The sequence below is a fragment of the Amblyomma americanum genome, chromosome 5, assembly GCF_052857255.1.
Source record: "Amblyomma americanum isolate KBUSLIRL-KWMA chromosome 5, ASM5285725v1, whole genome shotgun sequence".
NCBI lineage: Eukaryota > Metazoa > Arthropoda > Arachnida > Ixodida > Ixodidae > Amblyomma > Amblyomma americanum.
The window spans coordinates 185017808-185037146 of NC_135501.1; the positions used below are offsets into that span (position 1 = coordinate 185017808).

The 19339-nt window shown below is 47.3% G+C and overlaps 1 protein-coding gene and 1 pseudogene across 2 annotated transcripts in view; one reads left to right on the forward strand and one right to left on the reverse strand.

Moving 5' to 3' along the window:
- LOC144133174 (amine sulfotransferase-like) overlaps positions 1–19339 on the reverse strand; it is a 46662-nt pseudogene that overhangs the window by 10652 nt on the left and 16671 nt on the right. The window contains exon 2 of the transcript XR_013315003.1: positions 761–1322. The product of XR_013315003.1 is annotated as an amine sulfotransferase-like (transcript). The remainder of the gene's footprint in view (positions 1–760; positions 1323–19339) is intronic.
- On the forward strand, positions 12018–16888 carry LOC144133177 (sulfotransferase ssu-1-like). The gene is made up of 2 exons (XM_077666064.1): positions 12018–12136; positions 15084–16888. The coding sequence occupies exon 2, from the start codon at positions 15110–15112 to the stop codon at positions 16055–16057; it is 948 nt and encodes a 315-aa protein (XP_077522190.1). The 5' UTR covers positions 12018–12136; positions 15084–15109; the 3' UTR covers positions 16058–16888.

A 19339-nucleotide genomic window follows, 5' to 3' on the forward strand; every position in this document is an offset into this window, starting at 1 on the left:
CTAAAGCACAGCAACCTCCATCGGCCGACGACGCCTGAGAGTGAAGAGGCACCTCGCCTGTTTAAACTGCTAGGATAATCTCTCGTTCCACCGAATTCATAGAAGAATCGTAACCACCGTAACGTAATCGAGTGTCGAGAGATCTAATCGGGCAATAAATGCCGAAAAAATACTTGTAAATCGGGCTTCATTCAGAGAGTTGTTTGGGGGCAGGACGCTATTTCTGTCAAAGATACTCTCAATTTGTTAAATTAAAGTGCGGGGCTAATCAATTTTGTGGCGATGAATTGTGCATGGTGGAAATAGTCAGCGACAGGGAAAACAGCACACTGCATTCTGCGTCAACCCGCCGCAGTGGCTCGGTGGTTAGGGCGCTCGGCTACTGATCCGGAGTTCCCGGGTTCGAACCCGACCGCGGCGGCTGCGTTTTTATGGAGGCAAAACGCTAAGGCGCCCGTGTGCTGTACGATGTCAGTGCACGTTAATGCTCCCCCCGTGGTAGAAATGATCCCGGAGCCCTCCACTACGGCACCTCTTTCTTCTTTCACTCCCTCCTTTATCCCTTCCCTTACGGCGCGGTTCAGGTGTCCAACGATATATGAGACAGATACTGCGCCATTTCCTTCAGCAAAAACCAATTATTATTACTCTGCGTCACTCCCTCACGTACCTTAATTACGCTGCGCGCACGTGAAAAAAAAAAGCACAAAATAGGAGGGAACTAAAGAGCAGCTCGATCGTTGCCAACTGGTACACTTACTTGGCTTGTGGGTTGTACGGGTGCTTATCGAACGGGAGGTGTGTCTTGATAGCTCCGGGCCGACGCATGTTCAGTACCGCCCATGTTCCCAGCCATTCCAGGTACGGGGAGCGCAAGGCAAAATCTAAGAACTCTGTGCTAGGTTGGCCCCGCGTGTAGATGCCGAAGACCAGAAACTGGAGGAGTGTCGAGCCGCACTTCGGGTAGCTGACCGTGAACACGTCGCTGGGTCGAGGCTGGTAGGCTAGCGCCGAGAGCAGGGTCTCTTCGACCAGGAAGTTGTGGGCGTGCAAGGCATCCACCTCGGACGGCGGGCCCGGGTCTGACACGGAACTGGACTCATTCCGGTCCGCCTCTTCGTTTGCTTCTTGTGGACCCACCTGTCCTGGCATGGGCTCAACCATAGCCTGGAGCATGGGGTGACTTACAGGGACGCCCGTGCAAGAAGCGTTGGCGGCAGAGGCGCCGGCATTGGCGCCTTCAGAGTAACTCCCAGGGTCGGACTCGGGATGGCTTTCGTTCTCGGCTTCACTGTTCTCCATTCCAATTTCTTCAGAAAGGTCTGCATGGGAAGAAAAAGCTGAGGGCCGGATTCGACAATGCCGCGAGGAAAGAAAGCGCTGCACAACACATTTAAAAGTTTCTAACTGTTCCAGGACTAGTAATCGCCAGCATGTCTGCTACAATTAGTGATTAATATCTTGGCACGGGCTATTTGGTGAATCACGATGGAAAGCGGAAGCGCGAAGCGTGAAGGACGAAAGAGAGGTACGAGAACACAGGAAAAGCGCAGAACTACCATTTGAATTTTATCGAAAACAGGCCACATTATAGTCAGTCCAATACATCGCGTGTCCAGTGATATGAGCAACCATGAATGTGCAACCAGTGCCGACGCAACACTAAACTTTATCACTGGAGGCAGATACTGGCAACCTTCTCAAGGGCGTGCCACAAAACGCGGAAGGCAGGACCGAAATGCATAAGTACAAAACGCGTCTTTACGTCATAGCAAAAGTAGATTAAACACGTCGTCGCGAAACCAGAATCGAAACATCAAATCGTAGCAAAAGTAGGGTCGAAGGAAAATCCTCAATGAAAACAAAATAAAATACAGGAAACAACCATAACCAGCGTCATGGGGTAAAAGGAACTCTATAATATCATCAAAACAAAAAGGTCATGGGAAACAAAAGCATGATATCGCTTGATGCGCCTTCCAGAGAGGCAATTTCTTTACTGAATAAAGAGATTGGTGGCGTACTGACGCACCATTAACCGCTTCTAGATTATGCCATGCTTTAATCACTTCCCTCTCACGTTTTCTTTCACACGTGCCATTATCTCTGACTCGTGGAGTAACGGGTCACACTGCAAAGCTCATTCAGTCCCGCAAGCAAAATCGCAGTCACATTTTTTGCCTTTGACGAAGATGACGAATTTTAATGGATCAAGGGCATCTGCGGCCAAAGAGCGCCATAGCACAAGATTGTTTACTTCTACTCAAACTGGGGTCAAATTCCCATTTCCCAAGCATTTCACCCCAAATAAGCCGAGCATCAGACCAGGGGAAAGCTTGTACCCATTGCATCACCGGTGGGCACCCGGCAGCAGTGGGGATCGAACCCCGCACCTCCCGCAAGCAAGGCGGATGCTCAAATGACTAGGCCACCACTGCGGTACATTATAACGCGACAGCGTTAAGGAGCTCGTGTCGCAGAAAAGCCGGTGTCGTCGGCGTCGGCCGTGAGCGAAAAATCCATCCTCCTCCTCCTCCTCCTCCTCCTCGCAATGTACGTCACTGCCCCAACAAAACTGAAAAAGGAAATGGCGCAGAAACTGTCTCACATATATAGGTGGACATTCGAACCGGTTTTGAGGAAAGGAAATGGCGTAGTAACTGTCTCACATATATCGGTGGACAACCGAACCGCGCCGTAAGAGGTTTGACCTCTGGCTCATTTTTTTAAAATTTTTTAATTGGTTTTTGGGGAGAGGAAATGGCGCAGCATCTGTCTCATATATCGTTGGACACCTGAACCGCGCCGTAAGGGAAGGGATAAAGGAAGAAGTGAAAGAAGAAAAGAAGAGGTGCCGTAGTGGAGGGCTCCGGAATAATTTCGACCACCTGGGGATCTTTAACGTGCACTGACACCGCACAGCACACGGGCGCCTTAGCGTTCATCCTCCATAGTCCTCCTTAGCGTTCATCCTCCATCATCCTCAGTAGTCGAGCGCCCTAACCACTGAGCCACCGCGGCGGGTGGGGCTCATTTGAAGGCCAAAATCAGCGCCTCCCGCTCGTCTCGTTCGGGCGCAGTGGGGCCGTGCGGGCACGCAGTAGTCACGCGGTGAGCGGCGAACAACGCAGCGCACATCCAAAGCGCGTTCACCACGAAGCTTGCGGCTTGCTGCCCGTTCGTTCGGCGCGGAAGCTATGCTGGCGTTCGTGGCATGAGGTTTGTCGAGAACGATGTGCCGACGAACTACGACTGCAACTTCAGTCCCGCGCGTTTCGACAAGGCGCCCGGCAACGCTTCTACATGGTTTGCCGCTCCGCGCGCCCATTTCACCGTACGTTGCAGAGCGATTTGTCTAACGGGCGATGGCGTTCCGTGGACCGCCTGGCAGTGCTGCAACTCACTGTCGCGTTCCACTCTTAAGGGCGAAGCTTAAGCGTCCTCTTTTTTTTTCCTTTCTTGCAACGGTCCGCAAAAAGGCAGCCAGCGTTGCTGTTAATACACAGACTGTATTCCCTCATATTCTCGTTTACACATCGGCCGGTCTGCCCGATGTATACAGGAGCTGGCACATGGCAAGGGAATCTGTCGTCCTTGTTGCTTCGCGCTGCCGCTTTACTATTACTGCCTTCGATCTGCTCAGAAATCGGTCGCGTTTGGCTTCCACAAGAAAACAAGAACTGCGACATTTTCTTTGCCAACGAGGTTGAGAAGCAATTTTTAGTAAGCTGTTAAGAGCATTCTATAGACGAGCCACACGCAGGTTTGTAGCATCTGTTTGTAGGGTTATGCTTGCCGTGCAACTGTATGTCCATTGAAATCCACCTGAACCCTATTAACCATGTTAACCCTTTTACCCCTGTTACCTCCGGAGTACCTGGATCATTTGAATGACATCTACAAAAGAACCACCGCTAAACATTTTTCTACCAGGGGAAAACTATCATTTTTGCACTCCGCTTGAAACGCTTAGCTGTCATAATACCGCAACTCAATAAAGTAAAAGCGAAGTACACAGGCCAGTGCCTTTCCTCTGCCTTTACTTCAAAATAGGAATTAATGCTTTATAGTGCTTTAACGTCCCAAAGCGACGCAGGTTATGAGGGACGCCGTAGTGATGGGTTCAGGAAAATTCGACCACCTGGGGTTCTTTAACGTGCTCTGAAATCGCACAGTACGTGGGCCTCTAGAATTTCGCCTCCATCTAAATGTGACGGCCGGGGCCGGAATCGATCCCGCGTCTTTTGGGTCAGCAGTCTTCGCGTCGGGATACAGAGGAATAGAATACAACTCACTTTAACGCGTTCTTTTGACGTGCACCAAATATCAACTCCTTTCGTGCATAGAGCAACTAACGATGCGGGACGGACCATATTTTTTCGTGGCGCATTCACCACTGCTTGATATCTAAAAAGCGGGAAGCACGGCTTAAGTAGCACCGCTTAAGTAGCACGCCTCAAGTAGAACGCATGACTTAAGTAGAAGTCACGGCTCAAGTAGGAGGCACGGCTCACGGTCGATGACATAGAGAGGGGTCTGCGGGAACGAAGATTCGATATAACGCACTCACCGCTTCTGTGGACGATATTCTAGCGAACAGCGTGTGCCCTGGCGGGTGCCGGTCGTGGAACTCCGATGCACGTGGCCGCTATAAACAGGGGTGTCTAAGCGTCAGCCCCCGACAACGGCGACTCCGGCTACCCTAGGCCAGCAAAGAACACCAGCGCGTGCCGAGCCCTGCCCCTGCTCGCATGTGTCTGCTTCTTCGTCTTTATCATGCCGTTTCAGAACGGAAAAGAAAAACGCCGTTCTTTGAACCGATTCCTGATGTTGAGCAGCGGAAGCCAACACTCGTGATGATTCGGGCGAATTTGGACGAATAATGGAGTCAATCCCGGGAAAAATCGACTTCTTGACGCGCTTCAGTTCTTGATATAATTTCGACTAATAAACTCGATGAAGTTCAACGTGAAGCGACATAATCAACAATCATAATAACATCTTTAAGGACAAGGAAGTAAACACAACTGACCTGTAAACATTTTTAAATTCTGTTTGTAATGACGTATGCGGAGCGACAAAACATCGTTTCGTTTGATTTCCAACGCATAGTGTTTAGTTCTTTAGCGAGATGTACACTGTTTGCCGAAACGTTTTAGGGTGCTAGCGTTTAAGGCATTGGTTCCTGTCGTTGTTGTGGTGGTCAACATCAAACGGTAACATAAGCGAAGGAAGGAAGGAATGAAATAAGGTAAAGAGAAAGAAGCGCCATTTTTTCATTTATTTAAGCCTCCTCGTTGAGGTTGAGGTGTTGAATGTTACAGGTGGGGTTAGCCTTGCTTTGTCTTCCGGCAATTGCTCCACCGCAGCGCCCCTTCGATATTAACAATGCCGCATCTACCCCGCTAAGCACACAGTCTTATAATAGCACGCATTCTCTCCCGCAGTCACCAGCTATGCGCACAATCAATCCACACAGTTCACATCACAGTCCACTCCAGAAGTCACCATTCATGCACATATTCAGTCACACTTGAACATAGGCCATTGTAGTGCCACACTCCATACACACATTCACTTACAGTATAAAGTAGTCCACTCCGGAAGACACCATCTACGCACAGATTCAATCACAGTAGGCCATAGTCCGTTCCTGCTGTCACCATTTAAAAACAAGATCCGTGTTCTGCAGAAATGTTAAAAGAAGGCGTGCAGCCTCCCTTCTGCATGTCTGGTTCCCACTCTTGTAGATAATGTCCTGCACTGTGCTGTGACGGGTTCCTGTCTTCTTGAAGGAAGCGAACATCACATGCCTTTCCGCGTTGTACTTTGGGCAGTACATAACATAATATTCGATATCCCCGCACACACCACATAAAGAGCACAGCGGAGACGATTCTATGCCGGTCTTATGCATCCATGCAGGAATGCGAGCAGAGGCCGTGCGAATTCGGTGTAGAAGGGTCGCCTGAGATCTTCTCAGTCCCTTGGTCACACATGGCTTGTGGGACGCACTCCACAGGGTACTGAAGTGATCGAGCACCGTTTTCCTGCAGAGACTTTTCACATCTTGAGGCACTTTTTTTGATGGAATCCTTGAGAGAGCTTTATGGGCGAGACTGTCTGCCACCTCATTACCGTTGACTCCTATGTGAGAGGGCACCCACTGGAAATGTAGAGTAAAGCCTCTGTTGTGCAGATTCTGCACCAAGCGCAGAGAGCTTAGAGACAAGGCGTCAGTAGGGGATCCGCGCTCTAACCTCTGAAGGGCAGATTTTGAATCAGTTAGGATGACAACAGGTTGAGCCGGACAAGACCCTAACTTCCGTAAAGCCGCCTCAATAGCAACACTTTCAGCCGTTGTGGAGAATACAACAGCAGTACAGCGTACGGACCACTGACAGTCCAAAGAAGGAATGTAAAAAGCCGCTGAGCTAGCTTGTTTGACCTTGTCCACAGAACCATCCGTGAAAATTTGAAGATGGCAGGCATACTCTGTTTCCAAGTATTCCAGTACAAGCGAACGCGTTGCTGCCAAAGGAGAGCTGCGCTTTGCGCTCACATGGGGAATTGTGACCTTACAGTCGAGGGTCGGAAAAGACCAGGGGGGTTTCAACCGTTTCCTTTGCCTTCGGACATTAATGCCTAAAGAACTAAGAGTATTGAGTGCCAAGTAAGCCTTCGACTCATATCTCTTGCAGAGCCGCTGGAGAAGGGATCGCCCAGCTACCGTCTCTCCTAAGCGGTCAAGATGCATTAATAGTCTCTGAGAAGCGATAAGGCTAAGAGGTTTCGATAGGGACTCATGAAGTACTGCCTTATTCGCAGCCGCCTGGGGAACTCCAATGGCTCTTCTTAGGCCCTTTCTGTGGACAACTTCGAGACGCTCAAGTTGTGATGCCGAGGGGGAAATTAAAGGTAATTGATACATTATCCGGCTGACCACCAGCGCTTCATGAAGTTTGACCATTGAAGAAGGATGGTTTCCCCATTGCTCACTTGCAATTCTACGGATCACATTGAGACGAGAAGATATAGATGAAACAATCGCGTCTACAGCTTTTCGCCACTGTAGACGGGAGTCAATAATGACGCCCAGGAAACGCGCGTGGTTGAATTGACAGATGCAAGAGTGACCGAGGTCTATCTTCAACCGCGCTTGACGTCTTCCTACACCTGGAAACAGAATAAAGCCGGATTTGTCCACTGACAGAGACAACCCCACACCTTGAAGGTAAGCTTGTGCCGAAAGTATAGCCTGTCGAGCTATCAGGGCTAATCGCTTGTGTTGGTAGCCAGTAATCCAAATACAGATGTCGTCAGCATAAAGTGACATAGGCACTTGCCTGCAACTTTTTTTCAACGAATCGGGTAGGCCAGCCATTACGGCGTTAAAGAGCGTGGGGGAAAGAACACTTCCTTGAGGCACATCTCGTGACAGAACCCTTTCGGTGCTTAACGTACTCCCTAACCGCACACGAACCGCGCGATCAGTTATAAACTTGGAAATGAATCTTAACATATGGCCCTGTATGCCCATGCCTTGCAAACTGTTTAGAATTGAGCTCTGAAGCACGCTGTCGTAAGCTTTCGCAACATCAAGAAAAATGGCTAAGGTGGAAAGGCCGAAAGCTCTCTGGTGTTCAATGTGACTGATCAAGTCTAAGACGCTATCTTGGGCACTAAGACCTCGGCGGAATCCTGTCATACAGGATGACAGTGCCTTGCTGTCCTCAAGCCACCATGATAAGCGTTCATTTACCAGCTTCTCCATCAACTTAGCTACACAGGAGGTCAATGACACTGGGCGATACGAGGCAAGGTCTGTCATGTCTTTGCCAGGCTTCTGTACCGGAACTACATGTGCCACCTTCCATGACGGAGGAACATCGCCAGTCTCCCAAACTCGATTGATGAAGTTGAGGAGCTCCTTTCTGAGTTGCAAGGGCAGAATAATCAGCTTTTGATTGGTGATGCCGTCGGGGACCTGGTGAACACTGGCGCCGCAGGCCACTGAGCGCAGTCTGAAGCTCACGAAGCGTGAACGGGACGTCCATGATAGACCTGGAGGAAGCAGTGGTGAATATATATCTATTCCAGAATCAGCGCGTACAAGTGCGTCTGCAAATTCCTCTGCCAAGCATGCAATAGGTTTTTTCCTTGCGGATTGCAAGAGCTTCAAAAGGCTTCGAAAGGCGAGATTCTCCAACAAGGCTGCCAATAACTCGCCATATTCTCGTTATCGGTGAGAACACAGTCAACCTAGCACAGAATGAGGCCCATTGCGACCTGTACAGCTTGTTTGTGTGCCGTCTAATAGCATAATTCAGCCTATTGAAGGTCGTCTTCAGTTCGCTGTCGCCCTTCTTCCGCACGAGTTGGCGCTCCGCCCTTGTTCTCGCTGCGCAAAGGTTCCTGAGTTGTAAATCCGGGGCCGGAAAATGATCAGGTAACTTGACCGCCGTAGTTGCTGCTAGCTTACTAGAAATCATTTTGTCAACAACATCACCAGAAACACGTTCTAGGTGCTTTCCGTACTTGTCCCAGTTGACCACGTTGCTAATTTTAGGAGCATATGCATACGAAAGTCGGCAGCAAACACAAAAATCGGATAGTGATCACTTCCCATGCGGTCGGGTGCTGTTGACCAACTCACGCGGGCGTCAGGTGAATGCAGTGTCAGGTCCATAGCTGTCGCTGAGGCTGGAGGCCGGAAAAAAGTGGGGCTTCCGTCATTGGCAACACACAGGTCCAAACTGTCAATAACCTCTACAAGTTTGCGTCCACGGGAATCCGTGTTCCGGTCACCCCAAACGGCATGATGGGCATTGAAATCACCGCAGATGATTCTAGGTGCTGGGCAGCGGTCGGAGAGCTGCTGTAGAAACAAATCTAATGCTACCTTCTTCCGCAGAGACACGTACACGGATGCAATAGAAAGGATTCGAGAGCCGAGCTGTATTCTTGCAGCCGCTACCTCAATGTCATCCGTGCAAAGATCGGCAACGCTTAGAGAAACATGTGGAATTTCTCTTCTTATGTAAAGCGCAGCACTTCCTGCAGGAAATGACTTTATGCTGCAGTTTTTATGGGCGACATATCCAGTCAAACATCTCCCGCTTGGCAGGCTAGCTTCAGACAGGGCCAATACTGGAACACAAGTCTCTTTCAAGAATAGTGTGAGTTCTGCTAACCGACTTAAAATCCCAGCGCAGTTCCACTGCAATATAAACGGCACTTTTCGGTGCATATGAGATCCACGAGGTTTAGCCCCATCCATTTTAGTTCGCAAGGAAGTTTGCTGCGAAGGTGGAAATTAGGGACTCAAAAGAAAGCACCAGCTGTAGGAAGTTCTTCAGGTTACCAGGCGTCATCGCTGGAACATGTGAACGCAGGGCCCCAAACAAAACATGAAGAAGGTCAGACATACCTTGATTTTTGAGCTCCTTATTTTGCGCAACACACTCACTTACAACATCGATAAAAGATGCCGACGGGGACACACTCTTGGCCGCAGTAGCTGGTTTTTTTTGTCACTTGTGCATATGAGGGTCCCCCTTGCCGTGGAGTCTGGCTGTGATCCGGCCGCTCAAGAACATGGACACTTTTTGCTGGAGGTCGAACAGTCGACTCGCTCACACTGGGCCTTGGCGTCTTGCTGGACTCAGGTCTCTTAGGGACATTGTTGGGCAACGCAACAACATCAGACTCCAATACTGGGAACTCGTCTAATCCAGGGTCAGGAGTCTCAGTCGGTGGGGTTTTTGGACAAGCAATAAAGGACATCCGACGGTGCAGAGCGCTCACACGGAAGGGGCAGCCTCCGAAACTCGCTGGATGATCGCCACCGCAATTGACGCAAGCAAAATCTGCCCTGCAGGTTTTAAAGTCGTGGTCGCCTCCGCACCGCTTACAGCGTCGATCCTTTGTGCAAACTTTGGCCATGTACCCAAACCGTTGGCATCTAAAACACCGTGGAGGAGCTTCAGTGAAATCTGCAACTGCGTGTTTTGTGAATCCCAGATCAATTTTTTCGGGGCGCTCTGAGTTGGGAACGAATGTCAACAGGATAGAGTTGGTAGGTTTCGCAGCCCATTCTTTTCCTGGAGACTCCACAGCCTCCTCCTCATCATCCTCCTCGTCATAGCTCATCCCATACCCTTTTATGCCCTGATGCAATAAACATCGCTTATAAAAAGAAAGGAAGCGCCCTAGTGGACGACTCCTGGTAAATTTCGACGACTTCGTTCTTAACGAAGCTCTGACATCGCTCTGCACACTAATTTCAATGCGTTCGCAGTATAACAACCATGTCAGGAAAAAAACCCATTTAGTTGACGTCGCAGTGAAACCTCTGAGACAGCGGTAGTAGAAAAACATGCTGTAATTGCTGTACTTACTCGATCCTAACGCACCCTGGATTGCCACACAGAGACGTTTTTCAAGATCAGAAAAAAAATTGCAGTGGATTCGATCGTAACGCTCACCTCAGTGTCACGCTTCGATAAAAATTATACCTACGACCATGATCAAGTTTTCGGAACGCGAGTGTGCGGAAAACCATTTATTTCTGCGCAGTCACAAATGCACTTGCGCGAACTGTGTCAGGGAATGAGCGAACGTGCTTGCTTTATCCACTGGCAACAATACCGCACGACTGAATGGCGAGGCAGACCAGGAATAGTCTTCCCCGAAAACTTTCGTCCCTTAATATTTTGATCGCTATAGTTCTTGAGGCCACCCGGTTGACTCCTGTCTCCGTACACAAGATCACCTTATTAAGGCGAAAGCCTTTAATGGCTCATACTGTCGTCCGTCCGTTCGCTGAGGGTGTCACACGATTAACTCGGGAACTAAAAACGATAGCTGGAAGAGAATGGTTGCTTCAGATAGAAGAGTAAAAAACGAACCTAGAAGCCCAGTTTGATGATTGTAGAGTAATTAGTTAATTAATTATAGGCAAACATGTCGAAATTGCGTCGAAATAGCGCGTACGTAGATAAAGCCACAAAAATATTTTGACGTCACATCCAACACAAGTCGTCACGGCATAGTGAAAATTGTCACAAAATGATCAGAAAAACGTCGGATTTGTGTCAAATTAGATATAAAAATGTGTTATTAAGCGTATTTACACTACACTTAAGATCCCCGAAAAATGTATAATTTTGGTACGGATATAGCCACGGAAACGGTGTGAGGTCATATCCACCGGAAGTCGTGAAGGCATAGTGAAAATTGTCACAAAATGATCGGAAAAACGTCGGATTTGTGTCAAATTAGATATAAAAATGTGCTATTAAGCGTATTTATACTTAAGATCCCCGAAAAATGTATAATTTTGGTACCGATATAGCCACGGAAACGGTGTGAGGTCATATCCACCGGAAGTCGTGAAGGCATAGTGAAAATTGTCACAGAATGGTCGGCTTTCGCCTCTAATCACTTAAGTTGCCGAAGTGTCTCATATTTTAAAGCGTCTTCTATCTTTAGCTCGTTCCTTCTTTCGTGCCCTAGGATCCGAGTACCCAGGTTCGGTGGGGACGTTCAGCAGCTCTTACTGATGGCTCGTTGTATTAGCTACGTTTGACGAAGGCAGATAAGGGTCGCACATTGGCTCCAAATGCTTAACCGCGAGTGGCGGACATTCTCATCAAAAGCGGCTGTAAGTTAAATGTTTGTGCGTTGCACTGTGTTATTTAGCATTACTGTACTGTTATTTTGTACTGAGACATTTTAGCAGATTAGGTCATTGTTTGGAGAAAAGCAGTTGAAATACCTGCAGGTGCTGTTAAGTGCGTGGCATTGTAAGTGGAGGGCTGTGAGAAAGCATTCTCGTCCGCAAAAGCAGCCGTTAATAAAATGGCAGTAACAAAATGGCGCCTGCAAGCCCATACGTGTGCTCGCCTTAGCGTAGCAGATGTTTATTGCTCTGGGGTGGGGGGTACCTGCACACTCGTACGTGGTAACTGCACGGCGCAGTTTCCGTTAGGAGCACTACGATTGGAACGCAGGAAGGCAGACGACCTTCAAGCGTCTCCCTTTGGTGTACGGCATAAAACAGCGGCTGGCGCCACTGCGGGACATATCTGCTCCACGAAGCACATCGGTGCCTTAGCAGCTGCACCTCAGACTGGTAAGCAGAACGTTTTAATGGATAGAAATCTCGCTCCATCCTTTTTGTAGGATGCACGAAGCCCTGTTCTGAATTTATCGCATTCCGCTCCTGAAACCAATGCTTGGATTAACAGCAATGGATGTTCACGAGGGCTAACCGAGTCAAGCTTTCTTGGGTAAAAATTTTGAAAATTGGAAAATTGTAAGACACTGGTAGGATGTTGAAGGTAAAGGTCCGTTATTGTGACATGTAGCAAATCTTTCTTTTAAAGCGTTTCCAGCGATCACATCGAATAGTTCAGACTGCCATAGAATATCAATCGAGAATGTTTTTGACGATAGTAAAAGCGTGAGTAGGAGAAAAAAAACGAGACTGCCGTCCGGTGACCTGCGGATATATTGATTGTTATTGTGAAATCTTACTTTATGTGAAAAATTGCGTTCATAAACGGTTTCCCGCTCAAAAATGTTTTTGTCCAGAATTTTCGGGTAAGTGAATGAAATGAGGGATTAGAGTAAATGTTCTATCGTTACATTCTTTGAGTGATATTTGCATACCTATTTGCTTCTTTAGTTGGCTAAGTAACCACCTCAGTTCGCGCATCTTTTTCCGAGTTTTTTTTTTATGCGCGACCTTGGGTCCTTCACTATACCCGATCTACAATAGTGTGCCTTAATTTCCTGGCGAATGTAGTAACAATTGTCAGCTCATACCCTAAGAGGCAGTTTCGTCCTTTTTATTTTTAGTCACAAGAACAGCGTGCTCAATACTATCGCGAGCAATTAAAGGTTAAGAGCTTTATAGCACGTCATTGTTAAACTTAATATAAAGGTTGAGAAATTTTCGAATCACTGCAGCAGCCGTGGAAGGCAACACTGGTAAATGAAGTTATGTGAACACTTCAACAGGCTCATTCTTGTTGAGCCCCAACGCATAGTTGCGAGTAAAAACGATTACCAAAATTACGTCACTGGAGCGGAGAATATTGTACCGCGAGGCTGGCTCACTGCCATGATTTGCGAACACACTTTACAATTTGGTTATCGGCGTGTTTGTAACCTTTGCGCTGAGCGTTGCCATTTGCGACTGTGGCACGTGACTAGTACTTTTTTTTTACTCGCGAGTTAACATAAATGCTCTGCTATGTGATGCTCGATGACGCAAACCAGTAGTAAAAGACGAAGACAGCACTAAGTAAGGATTTTAAAGTAAAATATTGACGAGCATTTAGAAGCCTTTTGAGGATATACCATATCTTTTTGTAAGCACGAAATGTTGCTAGTGCATGTACAAATGCGTTGGAAAAGAACGACTAAAGAAAAAAAAACTTGTACTTCGTAACCATAATCTTAAAGAAGAAATTGCGATAGCATTTGGGTTACTTGCTATGGTGTTTACGATGAGCATCTAATGTTAACCTTGTGATTTGCCCGCCAAAGTCCACGCGGGACCGGTACCATTGCCGTTATATGGTATGCATGAGTCGCCACCTTTTAGAGTGTTTGGGTACCTTCTTTTCGACTACCGTATAGGATTGTACTAATCCGACCGAATAACTCACCTTAATCCTTCCTTATCCCCGCTAATCCGCTTGAGTTCATTTTCTGATGTAGGCCATCTTCCAAATTCTTGGGTCTTTGGAATTTTGGGAGGGCGAGCAAACTAAAATTTGGAGGTCCTCTGATGAACTTTGGCGGTGCCCTATGATTGGTCTAGTAGGGGTCACGTGGTGTTGACGTCACGGCCCTCAAAACTGCATTCTTAGGTCGTGGAAGGTCCTTGTAACCATACTGGCGCAGTGGTGCAGGCAATGCTCCACTGCCCTGGAAGACGGCTGTTTCTAACACAGCCACCAGCGTGGCTTATGAGACCCTATTTTGCTCTTCCCGAGCCCCTGTAGCGCTCAGGCACAGCGCCACGGTGACCAGATGGCATTATTTGAACTAATCTCATTGCAACGCGACACTGGCGGTAGGTAGCTCACAACCTGGTCGGCAGGTTGCCGCATGCCATAGTGGCCAGGTTGTGATGACACCGCAAGGTCGCGTGACCTCTCTCGACCTGTACTTAATTGAACTTCCGCCTGCCACTGTGGGCCGTGTGCCAACTCCCACGATCGGCAGGTTGTGGTGACGTCACACGGTCACGTTGCATATCTCAACCAAGCAGAGAACTTCGCGACCGAGGAGCCGGAAATCTTTTGCGAGACAACCCAAATGCAGTGCATTAATATACATGTATATTTTTTCGCATGCGGACTTATACGAAAATAAGTCACTGTGCTACTACCAGGCGTTCTCTGAGAAGACGAAAACCACGAATAGCGGCAGCACTTGTAACTTGTTAAAATAGAATACTGTAAGCAATACTTTTTATATGTAAACAACTTGTAGATTGAAATCCATAGCGCATAACATTCGTGACAAACTGCACACTTTTCACGAAGTATGCCGTTTGTCGACTAAAATATTGCGATTAGTTAATTCCAAAGCTTTCTTAAACCGCTAAACAAAGCTCCTGCAAAGTAAGAAAAAGGAAGTGGGTGTTTATTCTGCCACATCATTTGGCTCGCCTACCAGTTCTCAGCATCTCCCTCTAAGTAGAGCTGGCACCGAATGGGCCAGAACCACAATGATGACAGCTTCGAACTTCAAATCTTTTTAGATCAGTAGAGATTAGAGTGGGCCAAGGCGAGAAATTAAACACTATATAGGTTGGCTGCCTTACACTCAATGTACTGTTAAGCTAGTATACCTTTCAAAATTCGTTATACTTTTCTCTACGCGGAAAACTAAGTAGTATACCTAGTCTTTTCTTTCGCCTGTAAAAGAAAGATTTTCGGGATTCTGCCTTAAAACTAAAAGTGAAAGTAAAAAGACTGGTTCTGAATGAGAGCTGGAATTCAGCGCAAGTGGTTTCATTACAATTATTATTTCCATAAATTTCTCATATTTATTATTTACAGGTACATTGGCCAACTGCGCATGCGCCATGGCGGATTCACAGTATCGCGAGGTTGACGGCTACTACATCAGCCGCAGCTTCCCCGAAGAAACCGTTCGCTCCGCGCTTCGCTACAAACCCCAGCCTGGGGACTTGTTTATTGTCAGCTACCCAAAATGTGGGACGACTTGGATGCAACACATCGTGTACAACATCATCAACAACCGACCTCCTCCTCGAAACCAACTCGCCGCCTGGATTGAGATGCCCTTCCTCGAAGCTCAAGGAGCCGAAGCCGTTCAGGACATGAGACGTCCTGGGCCGATCAAAACTCACATGTCTTTCAGGCTGCAGCCTTATTCAGAGGAGGCCAAGTACATATACGTGGCCAGGAATCCGTATGATTGCTGCGTGTCTTTCTTCTACCACACGAGGGACATGCCGGAGTACCACTTCCAGGACGGTACGTTCGAACAGTTCTTCGACATGTTCGTAGAAGGCAAGGTGGACTTTGGAGACTACTTCGATCATCTCATCTCTTGGTACGAGCATCGTCATGATCCTAATGTACTGTTCGTTACATACGAGCAGCTCAAGAAGGACGTCAAACCTTGGGTGCACAAGGTCGCAGACTTTATCCACGAAAAATACGGCCAAAGACTGCGCAGCGACGACTCTTACTTAAAGAGCGTACTTGAAAACATAAGCATTAAGAAGATGAAAGAAGTCGTGAACGACAGCATGACGTCAATGTTTAATGACATGGAGTCTCTGCCAGGTGACAAGGTGCCAGACTGGGTCGCACTCGTAGCTGAAGCGATGGGTGATGAAGCGACCAAGAATAACATGAAGGGTGACTTTGTTCGCAAGGGTGTTGTGGGAGACTGGCGGAATCACTTTTCAAGCGACCAGGTGAAGCGCCTTAAGCTGAGGATACAGGAAAAGACATTAGGTAGCGACGTCATGGATCTGTGGAAGGACACGGACATTCCATGAGTGACTTGCCATCATCAAAATCAATTGTGTTTGCGATCTTTGAGACTGATTTTTTTTAACAAAATAAACTAACCGTCATTGTTGTGGATATGCCAAAAAAGGTAAAATAAATCTACCGTACTTCATTCCGAAACTGATGTATGCTTCCCGAGGAACCTTGCACTTTTAGTCTCAGCAAGAAGGTCATTAGCAATACTGCACTGGTCAGTCTTACAACTATCAGCTTCGACTCCAAGAACGTGACAAATGGAGGATTATATATGGCGGGGAAACCCCCTGCAGCTTTAAGCTGTGACCTATCGTCCTTAAAGGGGCCCTGAAACGCCTCTATGGCTTAGCCAATAAACTCGCTCAGTCGCTAGATTTCGCTGCCATGGACATCTGAGCTAAATATTACACTGCTGTGAATATATATATAACAGTACCCACACTCGTGGGTACAACATTCAGCCCAACTCCGTTATCCATGTATGACCATATGTGGTGCAGTTATGGTGTCGAACCCTTGACCCCTGACCTTGACCCATGACCATTAGTTGATATTTCACACTGGGTGACATTTAGGTTTACCTTTGACCCTAAGAACATCCGATGAGGTCATGTGAAGCCACGTGATGACATCCGATGGGGGTTTCGTACTAAGACCATGTAATACCACGCCATAGCCACGTGGTCGTGTGGGTATATATAGAACGGCTATCGCGAGCGTGTAGCGGAGCTGCCATGGACGAGCCTCAGACGCTTAGCAAGCGTGCTTGCTTTTCGCTGAATTCCAGGCTTAGCTAAGTTAAGCCACTGCCAATTTTTTGAAACTCGCACCCTCATCTGTGTCACGCGTCTTCGTATGTCGATTAAGAAATGCCCATCGGATAGATTCTTTCAGAGTTCACGCAGGCATCGTGACCAGAACCAGTGAGCCACGTCGGGCAAGCGTGTCAGGAGGGCTCGCCCTCGGGGAATTCCCACGCAACTCCGTAGCCACGTGTGGGGCAGGATGTGTGAGGCTGGCGGAGGAGCGGTGAATTTTGATTGTGAAAAAAAGTGGCGAGAGGAGGGAAGAACAGACTAAGGCGCTGAAAAATTCAAAGTTTTGCGGTAGTTGACGCAGCTTAACACAATGCATTAAAAAAAATTCTTACTGGAGAATGTTCGTGAAGAGTCATATAATATCCCAGGCATACTGCAACTGTACTGAATAAGGGAGTAATTACTCATTGACATCCACCCGAGCGAAGCCATAGGGCTACAAAGGAAAGCTATACATCTTCCTCAGAAACTTCGTAGTTAAAAAAAATTTCGTCCTGCTACGGGGTTCGAACCCTGGACCACCGTAGTTAATTAAATACTCCCTTATTACAAATCTACTACACATTGGGAGTTTCCTCTGAACATATGACCAACTGTACTGAATAGGGCTGCAGGGCTTCTATTACAGACATTCCTAAATTTCTAAGGCTTGAGCGCTAAATGGACGGCTGAATTGGGGTAGGGTGTGATTATGTTGTGTGGCAAGGATAACTCGCCAAAGCAATAAAATCACAGATGAGGCCTACGCTGTTTACAGGGGCATTTTTGTCGACAGGCCCTTTTGTGTCTGAAAAAAAGGCCAATAATACCAGGAACTGGAGACAGCTCCTCTCCAGTGCCGCTAAGCCTAGCGGCATACCACGCTGTTCAGCGGCGACTAGGTTCTTCTCTTCCATTTCTTAATCTACCAAGAAGAAAAAAAAACAGCTACTCGTCTCGCCAGTATGAGGCAACGCGTGCGTATAAATAACAATGTGCCTCTTATCTGCGCAATCAATATAATTCCACGGGGACTTATAAGGATTATAAACTGCGAATTTTTGCTTTTGTGCTTTCTTCTTTTAATTAGTGCATTATACGCATGCATTCATGGAGCAAACCGTGATATTTGCGCAGCACCGTTAAATAATTCATAATTGAATGTGTTCCTGATGCTGTTTCGTGTCGGCTTCATCAACCGATAGCTGGCGGTTACGTGTAGTTAGACGATGTCAGGGGGCGCACAAAAAAAGGGGGGGGGGGGGGGGGGGGGGGGGCAATATAACTGCTGATACGTCACTCATTGTAACTCCGGCTGTTTTAAGTGGTGTAGTGGGTTAAAAGTACGTATCAGCGTGACACGATTGCTTTATTTATTATTGCCATGTGTATTGCATGTTTTGCCTTTATTTTTGACTCATAAAAAATACATTAGTAGTGAACCTGTATTTGTATGTTTTGCCCTCTGCTGTAAAAATCCCAAGAAGGGATTGACAGCATTCCGAAATAAATAAATAAATAAATAAATAAATAAATAAATAAATAAATATTGCGGTTTTTTCGTGGCTCATGGTACCTAAAGTTGAACTGCACGTCACACCAATCGTTTGGTTGATGACACCGAGGCAGCATGAGAGATTAAATCCAATTATAAATTATTGTGCGGTGTTAGAAGAATACCGCGCGGGTATCCATGTGTTTTTGTGCCTAACGGATCATTTTAAAGACGGAAACACGCAATAAAATGAGGTGTCTATAGTGCTTTTTTTAAGCATGGGAGTTTATTCCCCTCCCCCCTCAAAAAAAAAGGAAGTTCCGAGGCAATGCGTGAACAATATTTGGCTTTTGCATTGTTGATGTTAACCTCAGGTATGCACGTTCGCTGTCTATAGCATACGGAACGTTGGACAAGAACAAAGCCTTGATTTTCTTCAACTTACGGAGTTAAAGAGACGCTGAGCAGGAATAGATGGTGGCTTCTACCGACTGTTATAAGGAGTGAAGTTCTAAAACCGAAATCCAGGTGCCGCCATAGCGACCGAATTCGCATGTAAAATGCGTGCGTTGACGCCATTTTTTTCTCTAGAAATACATTATTTTTTTCGCTACACCGCGATTCTCTTCAATTCGGCGGCAACGCATCTTTTTCAGCGAGAAAGTCGCGAATTTGTGCCGAGAGGCGGGAATATTTAGGCCCGATTTTCTCGGTGATAAATTTCTCTTTTCCCGCCGGACAAACGTCAACATTTCGAGAACAGTAATTGGATGGAACTGTCCTCATCCTCCTTATCACCATCATCATCAGCCTGACTACACCCACTGCAGGGCAAAGGCCTCTCTCATGTCTCTGCCAGTAGCTGTCCTTTGCCAGCTGCGCCCATCCTATGCCTTCGAACTTCTTAATCTCATCCGCCCACCTAACCTTCTGGCGCCCCCTGATCAGTGTCCCTTTAAAAGCACGTGTCAAAATGGATGGTATTATTTGTCTGTCTTCCC